Below are 26,313 nucleotides of genomic sequence, written 5' to 3' on the forward strand. Positions count from 1 at the left end.
AGCTCTGCTGCAATTAACACAATTATACCATCCCTTATTTTCACACAAACACACATTAAAATCTATAAATACATGCACCAGGAATGGCATCATCATGACTTCCTCCCCACAGCCACTAACCATCAAACCCAATGATCTGTCCCAGTGTCTCTCAAGTCCTGTCTGCTTTTTCCCATAGAGTCGCTCTGCAGCTACGAGCATCCTCCTGCCTGCGAGACCAGAATGCTGTCGTGACCACACGCCTCTATTTGCAGACTCTTCTGCCTCCCACAATGTTCTCACCAGGGCAACACACACAGACAGCACTGGTGAGGAAAGAGGAAGTCCAAAAGGCAGGGCAGACCAAATGACACAGTGGCTCGGCTGCAGAACCGAGGCACCGTGTGAGCGAGGAGACAAACTGTAGAGCAGGTTTGAGGCTGCGAAGAATGTCACCAGGGTTGCACTTAAATAAAACTCCCACTGCAGCATCCCGGGGAGGAAACGAAAGCTGGTGTTAACAGGCTGGGATTTTTTTAAGGCTTTGTGTATGGCTTGTTCAAAATAAAAGAAACAGCGTGCAGCAGGAATGCAATAAATGCCAATGCGGTGAAGCTTGAGCTGCACAGTCAACATATAGAAGGAGAGACTAAAAATGCATCATAATGACACGTGTGAAAAGACAGAAAAAGCTAACTAGATTGGTGGATGTCTGCAATTAACAGAGGTATTTAACCATTTTGCAGAGATGTTGCAGAGCGTATTTGTGTGCATCCATGCATATAATAAACGGGATGTGTTGGAAAAAAACAAAACAGCTAAGATGGAGAAACATGCAAAACAAGATGCCTGAGCAGATAAGTAGCAATCCTGCAGTATATACTGCTTTTGCTGACAGTGAGGCATGTTTCTTAAATTCTTAGATTTTGACGATTGGAATATCTAAACTGAGGCAGAAGACAAGAAGCCAAGCGTGTGCAGGACACGATAAAGAACTAGCCACAAAAATACAAAACAAAAAGAGAAAAAAAACCAACAACTAGTAAGTAAAAAGATAATATTCTTCACTGATCATTCAGGGGGTTAGCACTGATGCCTCACAGCAAGAATGTTCTGGGTTTGAATCCAGGCCTTTCTGTGTGGAGTTTGCATGTTCTCCCTGTGTCTGTGTGGGTTCTCTTCGGGTATTCCGACTTCCTCCCACTGTCCAAAGACATGCTGGTTAGGTTAACTGGTGATTCTAAATTGGCCGTAGGTGTGAGTGTGTCTGTCTCTCTGTGTTAGCCCTGCGATAGACTGGCGACCTGTCCAGGGTGTGTCCCGCCTCTTGCCCAATGATGGCTGGGATAGGCTCCAACCCTCCAACAACCCCCCAGAAGTCAGTACAGAGACCTGAGGAAAGACTGAGTAAATGTTTTCATGATGCACTGTTTTTCCAAAACTGTCTGTAGATGACTCCTCAGCTATTTCCCACCTTGAGATGCGAGTGAGTCTTAATAAAACTGTGCAAAACCCTCTTGAACCTATACACACTTCCTAAAGCAGTTTATCACTGTCACATTGCTGTTTAACTGTTTAACATTGCTTTCAAGCCACTCAGTCATTCAAAACGTGCAGCCGGAGCCTGGTTTCATTCACTGTTTCTCCCCCCCACCCCTCCTGTAATGTATTTGCCCTCTCTGAAAATGTTCATATGGTCCCACTGTGACGGTCTTCCCTGAGTAGTTGCAGTTCCACATACCACAGTGTAATAAGTGTGGTGCACGTCTCTGGCTCAGACTACAGGCGCAGACGCAGCACGGTGGGGGAAGCTTATGGTGTGAAGTCTTTTCTGGAGCCTTCCACCAAGAATCAAAGATTGCGGTTCTCGCCAAGCTCAATCTCCGGCAAATCTGAAATCCTTAGATTACATTTTGGTGCTTTTTTAGATTTGCCCTTTTAAAGCCAGCGCGTGTTGTGGTTTTGGGGGATTTACTAATATGCCAGACTCTTTCTTGGCAGATTTTGTTAGCTTAGGACAGAGCCAGGCAAGCTCTTTCCACCTGTTTCCAGTCCTTTGATGATCTGAGTCAACCAGTTTCTGCCTTTAGCTTCATGTGAAGCATAAACACAAAGAAGCGCCGTCAGTCTTGTAATGTCATTCTTGGCAAGAAGGCGCATGTATGTTTTTCCTATTTTGAATTGAATGAATTGAAAGTCACCAAATCCTCAGAAGTTATACACCGATCAGGCATAACATTACGACCACCTTCCTAATACTGTGTAGGTCTCCCTTGTGCCTCTAGAACAGTTGTAACTCATCATCCTGTGGTGTCTGGCAACAGGATGTTGTTAGTGGGGGCCTTTGGGTCCTATGGGTTGAGGGGAGGAACCTCTGTGGATCATCCCACAGATACTTGATCAGTTTGGGATCAAGTGAATTTGGAGGCCAGGCCAACACCTTGTGCTGTTATTTTTTTAGTTGTTCCTAAGCCGTTTTTGTGTGTGTGTCTGTGTCAGGCTGCATCCTGCTGCCATCAAGGAGCGTCATTGCTATGGGGTGGGGGTGCCTGGTCTGGTCTATGTAGGAGGCGCATGTCTAAACAACATCCACACGAATGAATGCCAGGTCCGAAAGTTTCCCAGCAGAACAGTGTATTGTCACAAGATGGTCAGTGTTATTTACTTCTCCTGTCAGTGGTTTTAATGTTGTGGCTGATCGGTGTAAACTGCAAATCTGTGTGCAGGTATTTCACACTATTGCCTTTAAAATGACAAACCTTTTACATATTTTCCTGATAGCTCAGTATGCATGTGCACCTATGGAGACTGTATCACGCTGTAAAGAGTGGTAGGAGGACAGTTTGATTCAATATAAATAAATATAATAATCATTTGGAGATGAGTCGTCCTAATTTGATTATATATATTTTCACCCCACATATTCCAACTAATATTTCTTCATCTGTATGACTACTTCCAGTAAGTAGGTATGAAAAAATGCGATTTTGAACTGCGCTTTTTTTTTGTTGTTGTTTTATTGCACAAGTCGAGAAGAGACCGAAAAGAAAACATGAACGTACGGGAAAAGAACTCGTCATCGTCTTTCTCATCACCTCTGCAACTTTTCTTCTCCTTTCTCTCCGAATAAGAAAAGGGGGTGGGGGAAGGGAGAAGGCGGAGGGAGGAGAGAGGGGAGCACTCGAGGAGAAAGGGCGACGTCAGACAGACGGCGGTGGGATGGCTTTGTGTGAGGGAGAAGGAGAGAGAATCGCGTCCTGAAGAAAAGGAGACTCCGTTGAATGAGCGTCTGGAAAGGATCCCCTCCTCCTCTGCGCCTGCAAAGTCCCTCCACTCTGACTTCGCGTAAGTAGAAGACAATCGCGAGAAGGAAACTGTTTTGGCTGTCAGCTGCTGAAAGTGTCATTAATGAAACTGCTGTTCTTGGACTGATTTGGTGCTGTAGACGCGCACGTTGCTCCGAAATCTTGAATCTGGATCAAGCTTTTACATTGCTTGGCAGCTGTTAAGGAGCTGCTGTGTGTGCATGCTTCACAGATTCTTCATTCATTGGGGAAATGCCACTTGAAGATTTGAGATGGTGATTTTTATTCTTTTAAGATGTATTTATTCAAATCTAAAACGAGATGTGTGCAGCTGCAGCTGTCTCTGCCTCACTGTCTTCATTTAGAACATGTGGTAGCAGTTGGACATCACTGCATGGTGCCTGTTAGGGGAGAAAGAAAATAGCTTCTACAAAAATATTTTTTTCTGGTTTTTGCTTTCACACATGTCCCAAACACTCTCCCCTTCTCTCTCCACCTCAAACTCATGTCCTTGAAGTGCAGGGAGGAGGTCCCCTCCATGCCAGAGCCACCCATGGAGCTCTGTGCCTGACACACAGTGCGCTGGCTGAGAGAGGGGAAGTGGTACTACATCATAAACTAAACAAAACCAGGAACATCTGCAGTGTTTACTCAAGCAGAGTTCAAGGACAAGCTTTAGTGAAACGATGAGCGACGCGGCTCGTCACTCACTGCCTGAAGAAAGTGCTTCTCAAGTGAACAACTAAAAAAAAAAAAAAAACAGTCTCAAATCAGCTTTTCTAATCGCTGGGAATCGTTTTGCAATGCAGTTGCTCTGAACCTGCCTTCTTCTACTAGAATGAGTTTTGACAAGTGCTAACGTGTCGTTGGATGGGGCTACGTGATGCTGATTGCAAAAGGAGGTTTTCGTCAGCGGTGAACGTTCAGGCTGTGCTCCATCGTGTACAGAAACGTCTTGTGATCAAACTGATCTGTGGATTCCTGTCAGGCCGTAGCACGACTGACAACTCCTGTGCACAACATCGGTTAGGTGCTCACAGTCACTTCTTGACAGTGTCGCTTTCTGCAGGTTCTTAGGTTTTAAATTGGTTTGTTTGAGGCCAGTGTTTGTCTCCGGGTGCAACCAAACAGCTAATGAACTCGTCTTCTGACACAAAATCAGTGACACGCCCTCTTGAATTCAGTAAAGTTCACGTTTTTCTTTGCCTGCTGTCTGCCTTCCTAGCTCTTCAATAGCTTTCTCATCTCAGATCAAGGAACAACAAGGCTACCTGCTCATTTGCAGGTTTTCGAAAGTAGGTCAAAATCTAAATTCTGCACAATCAAGCAACTCAACAATCATACACGAAGATAGATATGTCGAATAGTTCAATAAAAGAGTGTAGGATAAACAAGAGAGAACAAGGGAAAGGAGACTTTTGTGTGTACGTCCATCATCTTTTCAGAAACAAGCTGGAGAGTAGGAGTGACGAAGGAGCAGAGCTAGGCCCTGTCATGCCTGTCTTTGTGTCAGTGAAATGCGAGGGTCATTGAGGGGCTTTGTGCGTCAGAAACCGCGGGGGCCGCCGCAGAGTCAGCGCAGGGAGCGAGGGGCTGGGGTGCTGCACACACTGAAAAGGTTAGGGGCCACGGCGACCTGTCTCCGAGAATGAAGGAGTGCATCCTGGGCCGACGGTGGCATGTCTTTGAGGGCCGAGGAGTGGAGAGGGGAGGGGACGGGAGGGGAGGGGGGGGTATCGGCGCGCCTTTGTGCTGCCTTTGTTGAGCACCAGAAGAAGAGGGCTGATTTTATTCAGTCGCTTTTTTTTTTCCTTTTTTTTTTTTTGGCGCACACACACAAATGAGCCTGGCCGGTGCTTTCCTCTGGGGAAGTCATGCAATTTGATGCAGTTATTCTCTGGATGAGTGAGCACAGGCGGGCACCTTTCACGGTTTATGAGTGCGGATTTGTTTTTGTGTTTGTGCGTCAGTAAAGCAGCCTCCATTGTTTTGGCGTGCTGTTGGAGGACCTCTCACTGCTGACTTGTTGTTTACATTTCTGGGGCCTCTCATTGTCATTGTAATCTCAGGCGGCCCGCTGGTTGTATATAGAAATTAAAACATTTCTTTACTCATCATGTGCAGCCTGGGAATAATGTTTAATGACTTTTTTTTATTTTTTTTAATGTTTTATGGTGTTTAATCTGGGTCTGTAAAATAAATCTAACTCATGCATTTGATGATGGCCATCACTCACAGGCTGCAGTTATGAGACGCAAGTTGTGGTAAATGCCGATTCATGGGAAACATTTTCTCCCCGTGCAGCTCTTTCGCTCGCCGTTTATGGGGGGGGGGCAAGAAACGCAGCACATGGTTGTGGTTAGCGAGTTCTTGAAGAGAGGCGCTCTTGTTTCGTAATATCTGGGACGGTTGGGAAAGTTTCGTGGAAACCAAAGAAACTCATCTCGGTGCGCGCTCTCTCTGGCGCTTTGTACTTTCTGTGTGACTCAGCCTTTCGCTATCTCTCCCCTGTATTTGCACATGAAACGTGCTGTGAAAGCAGGTGGATGTTTGCCTCCCTGAGGCTATAGGTTTTAGGTGTGACACTCATTAGGGTTGTTTGCACTCTTTCAATCTCTCTCCCTCTCATCTTTATTTGATTAAAAAGCTTTGTTGTCTCTCACCTCTGATTGTAGATCGCTGGAAGGAAAAAGGAGCTGATGTGTTTTCTGTTCAGTAGATTCAGAAAGTTTACGAGCGTCTTTTATGACTGACTGACGTTGTGGCTTGTCTGTTGTTCTTGCATCACGGACTCTGCTGTGCCAGGACAGAGACTTGACAATGAAGCCTTTCTCTTAAAATTAACTAGAAATAGATTGGGATTTTGACACTGCAGGGTGTGTAGTGTTTTCCTTATGGGCGTGCGGTGCGTGTTCTATATTGAAGCCGCGTTGCTTCATTCTGGCTCATAGCTCAGCTGCTTGCATTCTTTTATGAAAGAGGGATATGTTTGGTCCTGCCCCAGCTCTGACTGCTATCATACAGCTTTCATATCTCGTTTCGGGGTTACGTCATTTCCCAATTCTTGGAGAAGCCGAAAGGATATTCGCTGTTCCTCATCAGCGGCCTGTGATTTGCCCACTGTCCACATCTTGTTTGAGTAGCTGTGCGGCGGCCATGAGGATGCCGAAACCGCCTTTTATGTGGTTTTTTGGTTTGAGGGCTTTCCTCCTGGCTCATCCAGATGCATGACCAGGCCAGACCAGAGCAGGCGCAGCAGCTTAGGCAACAGATTGGCTTGGTTTGAGGCTTTTGGTTCAGGATGTGTGAGTTAGGAGATGTTAGCTAAGGGAGTTGTCTGTGTCCCATTCAACAGGGGAGGTCATCTGATCTGTGTGTTTGATGTACCAGCTCAGATACGCTTTTGTAAACGGACTACACAGTAACAAAGGTATTTCTATCATCTCTCACCGCTTTTATTCATTTATTTGTAAAAACTCTTAATGTGTGGTGTACTGTTTTACACCATCAACCACCAACCTTCAGTCCGCATTCACGTTCAGCCCTCAGACAGACAGTCAGCAGTGACCAGTACTCATTACCTCAGCGCCCTGGCATGCTACCAGCGCTGTTGCTGATATCTCAGACCAATTACTCCAGATTTACTCCTCAGTGGCCTCCTCTAACTAACGGTCAACTGACTGACCCACATATTCCTTGTATCCGCTGCTTTGTCCGGGGCTTAGACGCAAACTGTTTCAAACGTTTCAGCTCATTAGGAGAAATTTTATTGGGCGTACAGGCTGCTCGGCCAAAAGGTTTCACGCCAAAACCTGTTGTCCACATGGCTGGCTGCTTTTTTATAAATTCCATTAAAGAGAAAGTTTGTCTCGTAGCACCGAAGGCGACTGTTCATCTTGGCTCGCTGAGTGAAGGATTGGAAAACTGTGTGTGAGTTGGCTCACGGCCCTCACTACGTGCATCTAATCCTGTGTGGCAGGTTTGGTTTCTGTCGGGGCAGAAGCGCAGTGTGGGATAAAGCGGGTCCAGATCGTTGCTGCTGACCAGCTTTCATCTTCTCGCATATCTACCGTAGCATCGGCCGAACTCAGCATCGTGGAGGATCTATGAAAGAAGCATAAGACTCGGAGGCAGGCGCATGGTGAGCTGCAGTAACAAAGATCTGACAGTCCGAAGATGCGGATCTATCATAAGCAACTGGGAGGCAGAGACCTCTCCCCCACGGCGCCTTGATCATCGGGTTATGAATAAGTCATAATTCCGAGTGTCTCATGTCCAATGAAGTGTAAAATACTCCTCCCTCAGCACTCGTATAAACACACGGAGAATCTTGACCTTGCCAAGGAAGTGCTGCTCAAACACTTTCCCAGAAGTCCGTTCAACGGCCGGCAAACAAGCGGAAAGTATTCGTCATGTTCAGGATGCAGTGACCTTTCTGCTCGCTGAACAACAGTGCGGCACGCACGTTCATTGTCACACGGTGTACGGCATGTACGTGCAACCCTGAAACACGTGCAATCGATTGTTGAGCATGTTTTTTGTAAAATATCAGTTTTATTGTCAAAAAATAAAGAGAAAGCCCCGCTGCAAACCTCCTCAGCTTGCAACTTGAACTTTTTAATTCCCTCTGACCGCAGTCTTTAGTGAGACAAGAGAAAGGCATGATGACTTATGAGCAAGGAGATTTCCTGTAAGAGCACAGAGAGATCACACAAGGTGCCTGCTGACTGCCTCTGCAAGGTATGTTTAGGTCAGAGCTGCTAATTTGTGGCCATTGTAGTCTGAACAGACAGCACCGTGCCCAGGCTGGATACATAGACTATAATCTGCTGCACACAGAAACTCCAAAGCGTATCTAAAACTGGAGCCTTGGTGGCTGGAAAAAAAAAAAAAAAACGTCCACACATATATACATGCTGTGTGCACGCAATTTATTCAGGATGCCCACCCATTAAAAAACAACCTGCATGCACTTATCGTGAGGTTGCTATAAATAGAGCCTAAAACACAGCCTGTGGGTTGAGGGAGCACCGCCGTGTGAAACCATTGTAACTACTGCAGAATGGAAACTGTGATAACAATAAGGAGAGCCATGATGTGTGAAGAGGCCTGGAATAAACTCAAGGACTGTTATAGAACAGGGCGCTCCCCAAACCGTCCCCCGGCCACACATCTGGTCACTTTGTACTTTTCCCTTACAGTCAAAAATACAAACACGCGTCCTCTAGACATTCCTTTTACACTTTTTGCAAAAAACCCGTGTGGCGGTTTAGACTGGCGGAAGATGGTTCGAGAGATCATGCTCACAAATGCGTGACGCTGCCTCAGAGGCCTCCGCGCAGACACTGATCCTTCCTGTTTGCTTCCTGTTTATCTCTGTCGTTTCCTTTCTGGCCGATGATAAAAGGTGACGTCGCTGCAGCTTCTTCCTCCCGTCGCAGTGATTTCACCCAGAGCAGTTGTAATTTTAAAAACGCGCTCCCCTCTGTTTATCTTCGAGCCGGGTAATTATATGTAGACAGTGTGTTTTGGCTGAGGTTTGGTGTAATCTCTAATTAGGATGAAATTGTAGAATCGGAATAAAGAAAATCCTAAGTGCCCCGAAGCCCAAACCGAGAGGATGGAATGAGATGGCTTTTACAGATAGGCATCGCCGCTATACTCGAAGCAAACCTGTGCGCAAACTTCCCTCATACAAAGAAAAGAATGAATCTTGTTGAACCAAGTCACACCCACATCTAAAGTGTTTCAAATCTCCTACCTGCCTCTCAGATGTTGTCATGCCTGTGACTTTGTTATTGTGACCCTATTCCACTGGTGTCTTTTCTGCACTGGATGAATCAGTCTGTCTTTTTTTTTTCCAGCTGCATGAGATAATACTCTTATTTTGTGGCCTGGGAAATGTTTCTGCCTTGGTATGACTCAGATCATATCAGACAATATACAGCGTCAGTGTTCATTCCCCGGCACATGTGGTGGAATGATTTACCATCCTAAATCAAGGCTGGTGGGGTGGTTATGTAGAACCTAACACCGCACTTATTCCCCTCGGGCCGTCAGACTGAGTTATGGCCCTTAATGAGTGTTTTTGAGCTGAACTTTTCATCACCGACCAAATGACACATTCAGCAGGAATTGGAGTAATAACACGATAGGACCGTCCACTTTTATCAGTTAAACAAGCCTCCCTTGCCTCTCATGTGAACGTTATGGCGCCGTTAAATTAAAGCCTGATTTGTAGCTCATCTCGTAACAATACTTCACAGAAAATACTTCGTTACCTCCGCTGGGGTGCAAAATAAATGGGTTTATGCTCCCGGATTTGCTGCCAATCCCTTCATACAAATGACTGAATTACGTTTAACCCAGATAATCCGCTAACGTTGCTGTCAGCAGTTCGAGGAGATAGTCTGGCTCCGTAACTCTGAATCACTTCTCACATCTTTGCTCAGTTGTTCAAATGTCTGTCTGTTGAAGTCGGAGGAATAATCAAGCATACTGAGCTTTTTGTACCAGAGCCAATTGGATCTAGATGTTAGAAAAACAGAAAAAGAAAATAGGAGAATAAGCAGAAGAAGTCATACAGGTGGATTGAAGCTGACTGTTTAACAGACTATCTACTGTGTCATTAAAGAACGTGTGAAATTTAAAACTTGTTGGGGCAGAGGGCGAAATGTCCGATAGAAACTTCCAAAATTTAAAGATGTTTTTTGTCATGTGCACACCGTACAATGAAATTCTTACTTTGCAAGTCTCTTTTATTAACAACACTATGTAAATGAAAGAAACGAGGTGCAAGATCTACAAGTTGATATGTTTCTTTCATGACTTTGGTTAAAAATGGTTGTGTTAAACAGGCTCCTATACACCAACCCTTTTTCACAGCGAGCGGTTTTGCCCGTTTTGCCCCCCTCCCGCCTGAGAATGAGCTCTAACCCTTCCCCTCTCCTCAGGGAGATACGCCCAAACAGGACCCGGGCGGACATGGGTAGAGTTGCCTCGGTAGAGTACGGCAGTGCGCGGCTCAGAAGCTACGTCAGTCCGTACGGTTGACCCATAAAAGCTCAAGCCACAAGCATCAGAGATCGAAATACTAAAATATGTTAATGGAGATTCTGACACAAAGACGTAGAAGTAACGCTGTACCAGTTAGCAGACGACGGGTTTAATCGGTTAGCCTACTGTTCCAAGGTAGCACACACGTCAAACAGAAAACTTGCTAAAATATAAATGACAAGTTAAAAAGCGCCCTGGGCGTTGTGCTACAGATACAGTCTTTGGGAGTGACGGTGGGGAAGTGAGGCAGTGTATGAGCTGTTAGGGAGTCTGCTGGCTTGAAGGTAGAAACTGTGACACACTCCTGTAATCTAAAGCTCCTAATCCTGTACAAGCACAATGCTAGGTTTGAAAGGGTTATTAGATGCTTTTTGGAAATACAGACGCTTCTCCTGACTCCACTGGTGAGATCCACCAAGGCAGTGAAGACAACCAGGCTGTGTTTAAAGCAGATCCCACATATTTTCCTGTGTGTATCATAATGTTGGATCATGACATCAGAGGGCCTCTGAGAAACCTCCTAGCTCCCACGAGACCGTGGTCACAGCAGCCAAATCATAACTCGGCAACAGTATCCCCACCCCTTTGACATCGACATATACACACTTTAACACCACTGCGTGCACGCGGACGCACGGCATTTGAACGTCATCTGTTGTAAGTTACAAGTAATTTGTAATCAGGTTCTGATTGCTGTTGAATGAAGAACAAAGGGACTGCTAATAAAACGCTTCGATAAAGCCAACGTATTCAGGCCGTAAATCAAATGGCGAGCTGAGCGATTGAGCTGATGGTTTCTCGCCGCAGCAGTGAACCTCTGCCTTGTCATACTGTGTGTTACTGTCAGTTGTGGGACGCTGTAACAGAGCTCTGTGTGCTTGTGTGCGTTAACTGCTGATCGTTTGCAAACACACACACACACACACACCGGGGCCTCCTGTTAGTTTGCAGATAACATCCAGCACTCAGAGCTCTGCTAATCGTGTGCGTTAAGCGGTGACAGTATGAACTGTGTTGTCTCTACATGTTTATGTGACTCATCGTGACTCTTCCAACAGTTATCTGGAGTGTGTTGCTCAGGGTACACTCACAGACAGCTGGCTGAATTTGAAGTAGCACTCTGTGGGAAGATCTCTGCTGATGATGGGTCTGTTTGATGACAGAGGTACAAACTGGACATCCTGTGGGTCATCTAGCGAACACAAGGGAGCTCGGTGATTCATCGTTGATCTCTTTCCTACTCTGTGTCTATTTTCCCTCTTGTATTTCATATATAAACAGATTCTGTGTGTCTCTGTCTGACCTCTGATGTGTCTCTATTCCCGTAGGTTTGCTATTCAGGCGGTACCATGTCCAAAGGAAGCTGCTTCTGTGCGCTGTAGCTGTTTGGGATGACCGGAGCTGGACCTTGCCTCAAAGAGGAAGAAGGGAAAGCGAAAAAGAAACAGTGGTGAGAGGAAGGACGACATCTGCTCAGAGAGGATAAGATCAGCTGGCCATCTGGATCTGAACAAGGGACCTATCAGACATTTCTCTTTTGAAAGGGAAAGAATTTGAACTCTGAACTCTGAGCACTCTGTCGCTCGGAACTTTTAAGAGCTGTTTTATTTTTTATCGCTGGTTTTTACATCACAGAGCCAACGCCATGTGCCATGTCATTGTAACATGCCGCTCCATGCTCTGGACCCTGCTCAGTATTGTCGTGGCCTTCGCCGAGCTCATCGCCTTCATGAGCTCTGACTGGTTGCTGGGATACCCTCGGTCGGACTCCATTGTGAGCGGGGTGGGAGTGGACTCCGGGGAGTACCGGCCGTCTCTCGGCCTCTACAGCCGCTGCCTCCGCGTCGGGACCCGGGGAGTAGGGGTGAGCTGCGGGCCCTATGCCGGGACGTTCGGAGAGGTGGCCAGCGGCTTCTGGCAGGGTGCCATGTTGTTTCTGGCAGCGGGGACATTGGTGCTCGGGTGTGTGGCCTGCATCTCCATCTTCAGCCTGTGTTTTCAGAGCATCTTGAAGAAGAGCATATTCAACATCTGTGGACTGCTGCAGGCCATTGCAGGTGAGACACATATACTGCAGATAATATGAAAAATATAATCTTCTAGACATCGTCTCAGTGGCCACGTGTTGTATTTCAGATCGTTTCAGTGTTATACTTTATTTAGAGGAGTACATTAAATGAAGGAGTGTAATAATCCAGTATGTGACAAAAGTCCAGCTGGAATAAAGCTAGGTTAAGAGAGCACTTCAACGTATAATCATGCATATTAATATTATACAATACACTCAGGAAAGGTGATTTCAGAATTTGTAGGTTCAGACCAAAATATAAAAAAAATAATTAAACTATGCTTGAAATGAAACTATAACCCAGGAAGGAACAATCAAGCTGTACTTTCATTTCCTCAAATCATAGCACATATTTTTGTGTTTATTATCATACCAAACATACATACACACATTCTTCATTGCTCTGCTTTATCTGGTTTTACTCATTCAGTGTTCCCAGTTGTAAAAAAGCAAAGCAGAAATGTCTACACGTTCTACATAACTGCCCCGCCAGCCTTAATTTAGGATGCCGGGGAATACCTGGATGGAGCTCAAGCAGCTGAGAGGCTCCACGTCACTTGTTATTGGAGATAATGCCGATAATTTGGGAGCTGCAACATACAGCCTTTAAAACAAAGACTGTCCCGACATATTACTGTGCACAGCTTTTCTCATGTTTTTTTTTAACAATGGGCTGTAGCAGGTGTGCGTTGAGTAGGTAGTCTATCATTGTGTGACATTATTGTGAGCAGGGTGGAGGTCGAACGAGGTCAATCGCCACAAATCAAATGCTTGCCGGCTGAAAAAATAGATGCTATCTTTTGTCAGGGTTGAGTCATTTCCCCACCTGCTTTGTGATTTGCTGCACCCTCTATGTTTACGTGACTAAACCACTGATCTCATCGTCTGCTCTCTCTCTCCCCCCCTCAGGCCTGCTACTGATGGTGGGCCTCATGCTGTACCCCGCTGGCTGGGGTTCGGAGAAGGTGATCAAATACTGCGGCACCGAGGCCTCGCCCTTTAGGCCGGCCCGGTGCTCGCTCGGCTGGGCGTTCTACGCGGCGATAGGGGGAACGCTGGCGACCTTCTTGTGTGCCGTTTTGTCTGCGCAGGCGGAGATCGCTACCTCCAGCGATAAAGTTCAGGAGGAGATTGAGGAGGGGAAGAGCCTGATCTGCCTGCTCTGAGCCTTCGGACACCCCCTGGAAACTCCCAAGATATCATCCCCTTGACCTTATTTCTCTCACGTGGACACCTGTAATGCTCAGAGGAAGAAGGATAGCCATTTCTCTGAGGGGTTTTCTTCATGAAAGCCTTGATAAAATCAGCCGATTGCTGAAAATATACTGTACACCCCAACTTTTTTTTTTAACAAGATATATTTTTGTACTTAATTTTGCCTTAAACAAACCACTTTACTTGTATAGCAGAAGACTAGTTTGAGAACTTGTAGTGGAAATGTCATTAGTGTTGTTATGATCAGGTTAAACACTTCCAGTAAGATGGTGTTTAGATTTGTCAGCGTGGTGCTCATTCACACGGTTCACCTGAAAACCTCAACAAACCACGGAGCGCCAGAACATTGTGTCTGCTAAAAACACCCCAAAAACGGCTTGCATATGTTCTGAGCATGCTGGAATGTGCGTCACAGACATTAACCCCTGCTTTCCTAAATGTCCGTGTTCAGCGACACTTCAGATGTGCCTCTGCTCTCAAAGGGATTGCTCACTTCAAAGGGAGCTCCTCTTGTTAAGCTGATTGTTTGTGGGTCCGTCCCAGCTGGCCGAGTGTGTCCAGAAAAAACACAGAGACCTGCCAGATGTTTCGCCGGTGAGGAGATGTTTGCTCACGGCGAGATAAAGCAGGTTGCGTCAACATAGAAAAAAAACAAAAAAAAACCTTGTGACATGCAGAGGGCTGTACAGACAAGATCTGGTTTCAAGCTTCAAAAAAGCTGCAGAATTTCAAAGAAGCTCGTCATAGCAGCTTCAGTTCCAGAATAGCGCCTGGCAATTTGCACATCCTCCTCAATCCATTCCTTTCTCACTGCTGCGTATTTTATTCACGTGTTTTCAGTTTTTTTTTTTTTTTTTTTTTTTTGTCATGCTCCACACATCACTGTAAATGTTGTACTTTAAGCGATGCTGTGCTTCCATTCGTTGTAGGCGAGATGTGCAATAATTCCACTATAGTGTTGTTTGCTGTGAGAACGAGGCCAAAAGTGAAACCGTGATACGGCTTCGCGACCCAAAAGCGTTATTTAGTCTGTGTCCGTGCTTAAATTAAATGTATTGACTGTCTGCTATTTTTTTTGTTACATTAACAAAAGAGTATCAGCACCTTGATATGTGTGAGGAGGGAGAGAGTCTGTGCTTCAATAAAGCAGGCGTTGTTTAGTAAACGTTGGTGTGATCAATGTGTGAAATCAGCTACTTGCATTGTGTCTGAACTTCCTGAGGAAACGCTGACACCTAGCGGCAGAAGGTGGACACACCACACTAACTTGATACTGGTACTTACCAAACTTGGCTGTGACATTAAATTGAGGGAAGAAATATTATTTTTTTTACTTGTAAATATTTGCTTTTTTACTAAATACTTTTTTTTTTAATTTCTGAAAATCGCTTCACAGCATTAAAATAAAACCTGGTTGAGTGGGTGCTCCACAAACTGAAGCTTCAGTCCTTGATGCAGTGGTGCTGGTTCTACTCCAGCCTGTCACTTCTTCCATCTCGAGGCAATTACTTCATGAACTATGCATGCATAAACAGTAATAACCTAGAGAATATGCACACATCTACAGTGATAGCTCCTTCTACCGTGTAGTTATCCTATGCAGCTTTGCTTCTGTGGTGCAAAATTTGGAAGCATTTATTTTACGTAAGGTTACATAACACAACTAAATTAAACTTTCATGTGCTTCTCATGTTTCCAGGTGCTTCTTTGGATGTCTTTCATCCTACGATGGATTGTATGTATAAGGGTATAATGTCCAGCAACTAAAATTCAGAGGAGAGAAGCCCCGATTTATACAAATGTTGATGTGTCTCTCTCCACTGATCTATCCAATAAAAGCACAAATGGCCAAATGTAAAATTTGACAGGGGGTTGTGAGTCAACATTCTTATCAGACCAAAAAGTCCTAGCACGACTAAGCTGGCTAAAACAATTTCTTGATTTCCGCAACTCGTGACAGTGATTTACAAGAAAAAGAAACAAAGTAACTGCAAAGTGTCCACAAGTATTTCTTTCAAATTTTATTTCATGTTAATACCATAAATATACAAAACTCAAACTATTTCACATGCGACAAAGGCCAGACAAGAGTGCATTACTTTTTTTTTTCTTCTTTTTACATGTGATTGATTATGGGGATCAAATTTTTCAACTTTACAAAATGTACAAGTGTCCCTTTTTTTTGGAGTTTCTTCTCTGATTGGGTGAAAATTAACACGGTCACATGTCAGCAAAAGTTCTGTACTGCAGGCCGGCTCGCCAAATACGTCAAGAAATCACCCCCCTCCCCTCCCCTCCCCGCCCCTGCTGTGGCACGGCTTCGATTGGCTCTTTTAAACTATAGGTACACGGGAATCATGTGGGCGTGTGCAGCAAAAACTAAAAAAAGTCATGTTAATACCTTAAAGTAAAACATGTGTAAGGAACACATCACAGACCTAGATTTGAGAACAAATCTCTATGGACATTTGGTAGATTTCTCACAGCTTTTCAGGACATAGAATAACACTTGCGGGAGATTTATTTTCTTTCATACCGATCAAACACGCGTCCTCACACAACAAGCGCTCCTCGAACAGGGTCAATATGCAAAGAAGACTTCTTGTTAAAATCAAGCTAATGCTATGACCGTGATATTACAAAATCACACAAACAACAACAAAAAAAAGAAGATGTAAAATCAAACCAAATAAAACTGATAATGGCAAAACAACTTAAATTACACCATAAATAAAAACACGTTTTGTCTCTTTGCACTAAGTCCAGACAAAAAAATGTGCAATGAACTTCAACAATGAACACTCACAGGAGTATTTCGTCTACTTTAGTGTTTTCCAGTCTATACATTTGTAGTAACAGCAGTACCCGTCATCAGTCATGCACATCTTCAGTCACCACCGCTATGAGAGGTGCAAAAGCACAAAAAAAGAACAACAAAAAAAGAAAACCACATCCATGTTTCACTTCAGTGACAGCAGTCTGTACAACTTAGTGCTGCGCAACACTGTTATCATTGTATATAAATTAATGTCTCCTACTGAATGTGCATCCAGTCCAGTCCTCTGTTACATTAATGTTCATTTTGGCTATAGAACGTCTGACGCCAGGAATCCACTACCGACTGACAAAAATCAATGGGAACACGCTGTTAGCCTATGTGGCGTACATATACACGGTATCAGTGTTTTTACTTTTTAATGTATGCAGTTTAATCTCGAGAAAGATCGTAGCTTTATCACTGTCCAAAGTCACCCTCTGTGAGAAAAGGCAGGTCAGTTGTCCCTATGTGTGGTAGGCCACGACCAAGCGGCTCTCAGATTCATAGCAGCGTTAGTTTTTTTTTTTAGTGTGAAGAGCTACGGAAACAAGTGAGACTCGTGTGTGTTAGTGTCACACACGCGTAAAAATGCACCAGGCCTTGAGGGAAAGAGATGAACTGTCAAATGAGTGGAACAGCCGCTGGGACATGCAATCACTTCTCGCAGAAAACCAATGGTTAAGCAGACATTCCCCCGAAAACCAGCTACTCCTCTGTAGCCTGGAGAAAAAGGCAGTGGACAGAATGACTTTGCCGAAATGAATAGCCGCCTCAAGTGTGCTAAACATGCACGTCGCTATCATGCCGTCAAATCTGGAGACGCTGACCCAGCAAGCGTTGCCAATCAAAGTAGCACACGGAGCAGGAATAATCGTTCAGCTGAGGAGCTCTCTCTTTGGGGGCAGGTCTCTGAATAAGAACCTATTTAATTTATCTATGTGAAATTAGTTTTGCCGTAATGAGAATGGTCTTTGTCTCACAATACAAGCGCTCACATCAACACAATTTACCTTTCGGAGCTCAATGACTAAGCACTGGATTATAAAAATAAAGAGAGCCACAATTTTCTTGAAATGAAGCGCACATTCGCACCGAGGCCCGGCCGTTCAAACGTTAACACTGTTCTTCCAGTATGTGGCCAAGAAAACAGAACTATGTGCAAACCACAGATTATCAGATTATCACTTGTCATGACTCTACGCTGTATTTACCAGGCAGGAAGCTGATTGGAGGTCACCACCAGAACAAAAAAAACAAAATAAGGTATGCTAAGAACTGCGACCTCTGCCTGACCTAGGATCACCTCAAGGGGACAGAAGAACGAGTAAAAGCGAAGGAGTGTGTAACACACCCCTTGAGTCACTTAGTGGATGTTTTGAGGGATGTGAGCAGACAGTCTCCTGACTGAAAAGCAGACAGGGTGAATGTAGTTGGAGTTTTTACTGATATATGACTTCAGGTGAAGATGCACAACTCTGGTCAGTTGTCTGTCGTTTTACTTTGCTCTTTTTAAGCAAAGTGTGCGGGGCAACCTTAGCATTGCAACATTCATATAATCAATTTTATCTGAGGACCATCAGCGGCAGAGTTGTGCGTCTCCATCTCGTTAGTGTGTGTGTGTGTGTGTATGCTTGTACGTGTGAGCATGTGTGCCACGTGTGTCTCTCAGTTTATGGATGAGGTTTGAAGGCCCCACGAGCGGCGTTGGTTGCAGCGTTGGCTGCAGCGTTGGCGGCTGCAGTCTGGACGGTCTTGTTGGACATGACCCCGGTGGCAAACTCCTGCTGAGCCTTCTCAAAACTAGCACCGGTGGTACGGTACAGCGCGTGCACCTGCAAAAGAATATATCCATCAGATTAAGTGATTTCAATCTGCGGCACGGCACTGCACGATTAATTTTGGGCAGATGTTTGTCTTCCTGTCCAGTCACATTTACCTGCTTACTCCTAACACCTTACAGGCCTCTAGGCTTTTCTCACTAGTATCTGAAAGATTCAGACTATAAATACTACAAAATTTTAATTTGAACTAGTTACAGGAAGTGTTTTTTTTATCCACTCCTAGTTACGGGAAGTAAGAATCAAAACAAAGCTTAGTACTAAATATAATGGTTTATTATTATACTTCTCAAACACAGTAGTTAGATAAAGGCCTGCCTCTACAACCAAGATATCTAAAGTTTAATATCTGAAGAAATACAGTAAGCCTTTTACTGACAGCGTTGCTCAGTTAATCTCCATTGAGTGTGTCGTTTAGTCGAATGCGTTGACTTTGTGACTGCGTTACCTTTTTGAACATAATGAGCGAGCCCACGGACAGTGCTGTGAACAGAGCTGCGATCAGCAACATGATGATGCCCACTGGGATACTCGTGTTCAGGCCAGTTAGAGCTGCGATCCAACCGCTGGAAAGAGAAAACAAACGGGGGTCAGTTTCAGCGTACGCTCAGATGGACAGACAGGATCAGCGAAAGCACAAAAATACTCACCACGTTCCCCAACCAGTGATGCCAATGGTTTGTAGGACGTGGACTCCAAACTGACAGATGTAGACGAAGAAGAAGACGAAGAAGCGGAATGAACTGTCGCTCCTGTAGTGGGGACAAAGGACAAGATTCAGTGTCTGCACACAGCAGTAACACTGTGGAAAGCAAGCACAATCCTAACTACGGTGAGAAGCAATGTGCCCTGTGGCGGTAAAACTGCTAAAAAAATCCCAAAAGAAACAGAAAGGGAAAGCAAGCAGGGAAAAAGGAAGAGCAGAAACTGATAAAAAAAATGGGTCTTTTGAACATCAAGTTCAACTTCAAACCCCTGCCAGATGCTTCTCTCAACAAGAGGAAGTTATCTGCATTTACTGTTGATGTGAACGGAGTGATGAACTGAGCAGGGGACTTTCTAGAGTAATACAAACTTTAAAATATTCCTTACAGGTATATTATAAAAAAGTGTGATTAATTTGAGTTAATGCACGTGAACTATAAACATCATGCGATTAATTGCGATTAAAAAATTTTAATCTATTGACACCACTTGGCTCATAATTGTACGCTTTCAGTGAGTTAAAGGAGCGTACCTTATTGCAAATGTACCAATACTTGGGTATGATTTTCATGTTTTGGCTTACCTGAAAGCCCCGTAAAGCGGTCTGTACCAGCAGACGAAAGAACAAGGGGTAAACAGCAGAAACCATAGCATGGCCAGGCCAAAATCTACACCACGTGATGCATCCACACAGAACCAGGCCAGACAGCCAAACATGTTCACAAAGAGCGTGCCTGCGTGGACTGACAGACAAAACCAAGAGAGTGAAAAACATAAGTGTCCCACAGTAAATTAATTCTCAGCTAAAGAGAGTAAAGGAATATTGTTTGGGATTCTTAAACCAGATGTTTCAGAGCAGGTGGCTTCACTTCCAATGCAACATGTGGGTTTGTCTTATAACCCCATGTGTCGTGGGGTGTCAGAGATTAGGTTCCACTTACACATCCAGATGTTGTACATAATCTTGACGGTCTTCTGGAACTCTACGGGAATGTCCACTGCAATGTCGTGGTAGAAACATGGGCCAACGGGGAACTTCTCGGGCAGTGGAGGCCAGTTGTTCTTACGCCCTGTGTGGACAAAGGAAACCACACGTTTGAATGCTTTAACCCAAAGCTAAAGTATTATGAAGGATACCAATATATGAAGTTATATAGCTTAGGTTCAGGAACAAGTCCAAGTCCAAGACTGATTGGCTCAGTTCTCAACCCCCCCCCCCCCCCGGCCCAACCCTATCTGTTCTTTCTTGTCCTTTACAATCTCACTGCAGGAACCAGGGGGACATGGAACCATAGCTTTCAGAGATATGCCTCCACCGTGAATCTCACTCCCTGGGTTCCTCTATCCGAACATCAGAGGATCACCATCGGCCTCTACATCTTCCTTCATCCTATCCCCTCGACCCTTTCATCCCATCCCCTACCTTTCCTTCCCCTTAACTTGGTCAAAACAGACTTCTTTGTACATACTGAGGTGTGGTCTTGTTAGTGAACCTATAGTGCAAGAGTCTGAACAAAGACCGAGGTTCATTACATTGTCTACTGAGAATATTAATACCCTGTGTTACAGATTTTAAAAACCCCCGAGGATGCCAATTTGCTGTGTGTTTTCTGACACGGCTACACAACTGCACCTTACTGTGACAAAGCAATCTCAGCACAAACGTCCACCACCTAAAGACATGGTGAGATGAAGCCAAATAATATGTTTGTTATCCAATCTACATGAACAGATAAGACAAACTTTTAATATAAGCAGAATTCCCTCGGGTTCATTTTCATTTAAATTATTGATTATTGTTATTGATTTCTATTTAAATTTGGTGATACGCAAACCCATAATGCTGCACTGTTGCCAATAAAGATGAAATAACCATGTCTTTTATAAGTAATTCAATCATACACTATATTAAAACATTCGGGGGATGTCAGAAAAAATCTAAATGATTACTTTCTCGTAAAAAGCGGACTTGATTTCGTGTGTGCACAAAGAAATGTCACCCTTTTATCAGCTGAATCTGAATTTAAATCTTTGAACTCAAGTCTGGGTGCTGGTTGTTCCCAGAAAAAGCAAGGTCACTTTAAGGACTCCGGCTTAAAATGAACTTGAATCTGAGAAAAAGCTATTGTTTCATGTATGTATTATACGTCCAGAGAGTCTAAATATCCTTCACAACATGAAGAACGCGAGTCAAACGATGTTGTTGCCATGGTAACACATCAACTTTATAATCAACCCCGTCAATGAATCTAGCTTTGATTGGAAATGACTGTCCGGACACGTTGAGTGAGTAACGTGGGCGACCGACGGGCTGACTGACCTCCCGCGGCTCCGTGGGACTGTAGCTCTCTCTCCCGGCGATCAAGCTCTGCCGCTTTCTTCTCCAGCTCCTCCTGCCTTCTCAACAACTCGGCCTGGGCGCGTGCTTGGTCCTGAGGCAGACGCAGAAATGCTTTTCACATCCACTACCTCGCCTCACTACATTGAATCAGATAAACAATGAAGCCATTTTTTTCCCACTCAGGTAAGCTTGGGTGTGTTCGTTGGAGAAGTGGGGAGGAAAAAAGGAGATTAGGATTAGAAAAGCAATCGGCTACTCTAGTTCACTCTCTGGTCTTTATCAGTTAGTACTAAACTAGCTCTGACGTGGCACTGTGAGGTGAATGCTACAGGTGAGAAAAGGGCAATAAAGGAAGACAACACTATTCAAGACAGTGACATTAAACATCCGTTTACAAAGACAGTACCTCATTGCGCCGCTGTTGGGCCATCACAAAACAGAGGAGTATAAGAAGAACAAGAGGAAAGGTGAACCAGAAGCAAAGACAGAGTCTCTATAGTGTTATAATGCTACAGTTCAGACCATAAGTATTTGGACAGTTACACATTTTTTCGGATATACTCTACATCTTTATCCTAAAACACTTTCTCGTGCTGGTGAGTGGTGATATAAACTAGACTGAATCCGAGCAGAGAAGGCTCCTGTATTCCTCTACATTTGCCAGCAACAAAATCACTGTTAACTGTCAGCGAGCAAGTTCCCTTAAGAGCCATAGAAGCCCAAGACATAACAGAATCACCACAGCGCTAGACAGATGAGATGCTTTGGGTCTTGAGCTGTTCCCATTGGCATTTTTGTTCACTCTTTCCTATGTCTATAATTTGGAACGGGTTAAACGTTAAGCTCTGATTTAATTGTAAATATTGTCTCAAGTTGTTTCACAGAACTCAGCTCATACGGGAGGAACAAATCTGCTTGAGGCCGGCAAGGTAGAGAGACAGAAAATAGGAAAGTGGGACATAGGAGAAGGGAGAACAGGAAGAGAAGAAGGAAACAGACGCAAGCAGGTAAATTAATATGTACATGCATCTGGGTGAAGCAACCTATGTTCAATCACATTGTTTGCTTTGCTGTATGGTCTACCAGGTCACTTTCCATTTACAGTGTGTGCACCTGCTTTTTTTTAATGAATCCACCTGTTGATTTTAGCTACGTTTGATACCTTCCTGATAAATGTTGGCTTCTTTTGAACCTCGTTCTCATCTTCTTCACTTGCATCGCCTTTAACACTCATATTAATAGACAACTCAACCACTTCAACAACTCTGGGGAACATCTGAGGCCTTTTGCACAAGAACCAACCCTGAAACAACAAGTAGCTGCCAAAGGAACATTTAGCATTGCATTTAAACCCTTGTAATTTGCCCACTACAGTATATGTCTTATATTGACGTAAACATACACAAATTAAAGCTGAGACATCAACACCTGACATGAGTGTAAGATAATAAGAGATATAAGAGTGTGTGACTATCCAAATATTACAGATTAGAACATATAGTGTCATCCTCGTCCAGACAGGTAAAAGATGAAGGAAAGAAACACATTTCTGTGTGTATCACCTGTGTCTGTTGCTGCGAGTAAGCCGGCGGCTCTTCTGTGGGCTTCATGATGGCAGGCTGTGTGTTCTGGGAAGGGGCAGGGGCAGATTTTGGGGCATTTCCAGGGGCTGCCTGTAAACCAGCATATGGTCTCCGCGTTAATACCCGTGCAACCGGAAGACAGACACTGAGCCAAAATGATAATTAGGACACAGTCGTATTTTGTCAGTGAAATCCTCTGTGACTGAGAGGAGGTAGAGGAGGAGGAGGAGGAGGTGGAGGAGGAGGAGAGAAAGAGGATAGGTGGATAAAATGAGGACACTGACTCAGAACTGTTGCAAAAGCATGCACACACTCATCAATAGCTGACCGTTCTGGCGTCTGTGAAGGGGTTATATTCCTCCAGACCACCAGGAGGGGCAGACCGTGTCACCTGGGTCACCGAGGGATCCTACAGGGGAACAGAGGTCCATAGAGGAATTTAGGGGGATTAAAACTACAACCACAAAATCAAAACTTTGATGTTGTAAAAACTAACCTATAGCCAGCATGAAAGCTCAAATGGATCTATTAAATCTGGTAAAAGATGGGGCCGGGAACAAGATACACATGCAACACCTTGATATGGAACACATTCATATGGCCATGTGCTATTTGGAGATACTTTAGTGGATCGTGTGGCAATCCAAAACACTATGAATGAAATAAGGAGCAGAAGGAATTGGAAAAGGCCACTTGTGTCATGCTGCTTGCGTTACAGGACAGTGTATAAGGAGACAAAGGTGTGTCACACTCAACTCCACCCACTGAGGGACACACCCTCAAATGAAGGGGATGTGCTCAGCTGTTAAATCACCTGCTGAGTTCACCTGTTGAGATGAAAACCAGCGGGGTTTTGCCGGGCCGTGGTCTATTTTCTTGGAGGTAGGGCCCGTTACAGGTTAGCATAAATTCTAATGTACACCATTGTTCCCTACGTTTGGCCTACAATGAAAAACGCACATAAACACTGTCCCAGCCAGCCGAAATGGTCTTCTGTGAGGGAATCCATGTCTCATTAATATTAGCCTGTTTATTATCTGCGGAGTTTTTATTTTAGCGTTCAGTGGATTAAATTGATGCAAAGCTAGCTAAATGTTATGTTGCACTGCTGTGACAATATACAACGCCGACAGGATACTTATAACGGCATCGAAGCCTGCCTCCCATCGAAACGGTTAAATAACCGTTATCTAGGCACACAATGTACCTAACGGATACCAACCAGCAGGTAGGGGTTTCACCAAGCTGGCAGGGGCTAGCAAACAGAGCTAATGCTACCCAGCTAGCTAACGTCAACATCATGTGTCTTTGTTCTTTGGTGGCACAGTCGTTCTTTTAAAAACAAATATCCTCAGCAACTATTTGCTGGCAATTAAGCGAACAGACATATTGACAGTGACTTGATACAGTTATATCAGCGATGATTAGCTCCTTCGGCTACCTAGCAGTATACCAGGGGCACCACTAGCTAGCCGTCAAGCTACTAGCTGAGACCGTTAGCAGGGATGCTAAAGTAAGGCTGGCCTCGCTTGGCTTCCAAGCGTACGTTGCTAGCTAGCTAGCGAGCTAGCCGAGTTAGCTACCTGGAATGGATTGCTGAAATCCGGGTCTGCGAACGGGTTGCTGTCAAAATCGGACATTGTATAGCTTTTCTAATAACGGTTTCCTGTGTGTTACAGCTCGCCGATGCTACGGGGAAGGGTTCGGTCCTTTTGATTTCACTGCTTCTCTCTGCTGCCTACAGTCCTCTCCGCCTCCTGCTGATGGAGACCCCCTTGCTTTGCTTAGCAAGTTAGCCAGGAGCACAAAAAATGGCAGCAGAGCAGAGGATGCGTGATGAACGGCACCATCGACGTCACTGTTTCAGCACCGCGGACAGCATGCCGTCCTGACAGGTACAGTAACATCATACACACAGTCACAGTAGGCTACTGTGATGAGAAGCTGTTAGTTATATTCACAGACATGTTATGATATTGGGCCCTTATTAACATCCACTGACCCAGTCTCCAGCCCTCTTGTTCCTTCTCTTTCTACATTTTATTTTATTTTCAAGTGTACACAGCTGCTAACCACTTTTTCTGTGTGTCAGTTTGTTTGTGGCAGGGTACTTAGAAAAGTATTTATTTATGGATGAACATCTTTAATACCATATGTTCAGAAAACAGCATCCCTCGGCAGCACAAAACTCGAATATTAAGTAGTAGCGCAGCATCTGTTTTAGTTCTTAATGACCTTACTGAAAACCAACTGGTGCTCTGATGAGCTACTGAGAATCTCTGAGACTTCAGACCTCTGGGTAGTTCATTGCTTTGCCCATTTAATGATCTGGCCTTGATTTTAGTGTCTTTAAGTAAGATTGTCATTTTCCTTAAATCCCCCTCATTTGGCAGTATGTGGTAAAGTTACTCAAGTACCAAAACATATTTTTTAGGTGTGCTATGGCTACTGTATATTTACACTTACACATTGTTCCGTTTGTTCAGCAAACTTTATTTTACAGCTAATTTTAAAGAGAGTTTAAATACAAAATATATAATAAGCTTACAAAAAACACTTTCACATTTGCATTTTTGCAAGTAATTTATACTCTGAACTGCTACAACATGTCCTAATAGTACTTCAGAGTGTTTTTATGTTGAGTTTTGTCAATTAAGATCTCAGTTTTTCACCATTGCACTATTCACCATTAGATTTATTATACTTTTTAATTCTGTATGCCTAGCACAGATGTCAACATGGCTTCTCCCTGCTTGTTTCCCGAAAACGTGACGTTGACTAAAGTAAAACAAGGAAGAAATTATTTGCAATTATTATTTATGAGGAAACATTTTTTCATCATCCCTGCAATCTTTCAGTAAACTGTGCATGCACAATATTTGAGCTCCTGTAGGTCAAATACTAGAGCAATCTCCTCTACTTGATGATTATGATGATTATGCTAATGATGCTAATGATGATGAGGATGATGATGTATGGAAGCGGCTGCCGCTCACTTGATGCCTGTGTGGAAGAACTTCAGGGGCAAAGCCGAGCTGCCGGTTGCACACTATGTAACAGTGACCTCTTCATTTAGAGCAATCCCAAACGATTTACAGGAAATCATTTTATATCTCTTGTCCCTGTAAGAAGTATCAGACCCCTCGGGAGCTCCTTTGGCGCCTGTGTGTTATTTCTTTTTTTTATCTTCCACTTCAGGATTGTGTTGAATAAAAAAGTGGCCACTTGGGGGCGCTACAATGCAGTGGGTCCCTTGAACACATTTTGCAGAATCCTTTCTCATTTGCCGTCAATTTATTTTCATTCAAACGAAGGGTGACCATGTGAAGAACATCAGATCAGTTGACAGCCTGTAAATGTGATTTAAACATTTAAGCACCATTTACCCAGATTAAGTTTCAATTG

At 44.2% G+C, this 26,313-nt stretch overlaps 3 protein-coding genes across 4 annotated transcripts in view; 2 read left to right on the plus strand and 1 right to left on the minus strand.

Moving 5' to 3' along the window:
• The first annotated feature begins 3,193 nt into the window (after positions 1 to 3,193).
• LOC311493137 (LHFPL tetraspan subfamily member 2a protein-like) lies at positions 3,194 to 15,003 on the plus strand. Its single transcript, XM_084551692.1, has 3 exons — positions 3,194 to 3,324; positions 11,669 to 12,397; positions 13,318 to 15,003. The coding sequence occupies exons 2-3, from the start codon at positions 11,986 to 11,988 to the stop codon at positions 13,572 to 13,574; spliced, it is 669 nt and encodes a 222-aa protein (XP_084407818.1). The 5' UTR covers positions 3,194 to 3,324; positions 11,669 to 11,985; the 3' UTR covers positions 13,575 to 15,003.
• Positions 15,004 to 15,932: 929 nt separating this feature from the next.
• On the minus strand, positions 15,933 to 24,623 carry LOC311492745 (secretory carrier-associated membrane protein 1-like). Of its 2 annotated transcripts, none has more exons than XM_084551130.1 (9): positions 24,492 to 24,623; positions 23,237 to 23,317; positions 22,888 to 22,998; positions 21,305 to 21,416; positions 19,926 to 20,054; positions 19,568 to 19,727; positions 18,930 to 19,031; positions 18,728 to 18,845; positions 15,933 to 18,273 (listed from the first exon to the last, which is right to left on the minus strand). In XM_084551130.1, exons 1-9 carry the CDS (start codon positions 24,546 to 24,548, stop codon positions 18,112 to 18,114), a joined length of 1,032 nt encoding a protein of 343 aa, XP_084407256.1. In that variant the 5' UTR covers positions 24,549 to 24,623; the 3' UTR covers positions 15,933 to 18,111. The 2 variants fall into 2 exon arrangements, with proteins under 2 accessions (XP_084407256.1, XP_084407257.1); XM_084551131.1 differs by having other exon boundaries at positions 23,237 to 23,442; positions 24,492 to 24,600.
• Positions 24,624 to 24,697: 74 nt separating this feature from the next.
• Positions 24,698 to 26,313, plus strand: part of LOC311492746 (homeobox protein orthopedia B-like) — a 52,569-nt gene continuing 50,953 nt past the window's right edge. The window contains exon 1 of the mRNA XM_084551132.1: positions 24,698 to 24,803. The gene's annotated coding sequence lies outside the window, so the exon portion shown is untranslated. The remainder of the gene's footprint in view (positions 24,804 to 26,313) is intronic.

This window comes from Chelon labrosus (assembly GCF_963514085.1).
Source record: "Chelon labrosus genome assembly, chromosome: 9".
Taxonomy (NCBI): domain Eukaryota; kingdom Metazoa; phylum Chordata; class Actinopteri; order Mugiliformes; family Mugilidae; genus Chelon; species Chelon labrosus.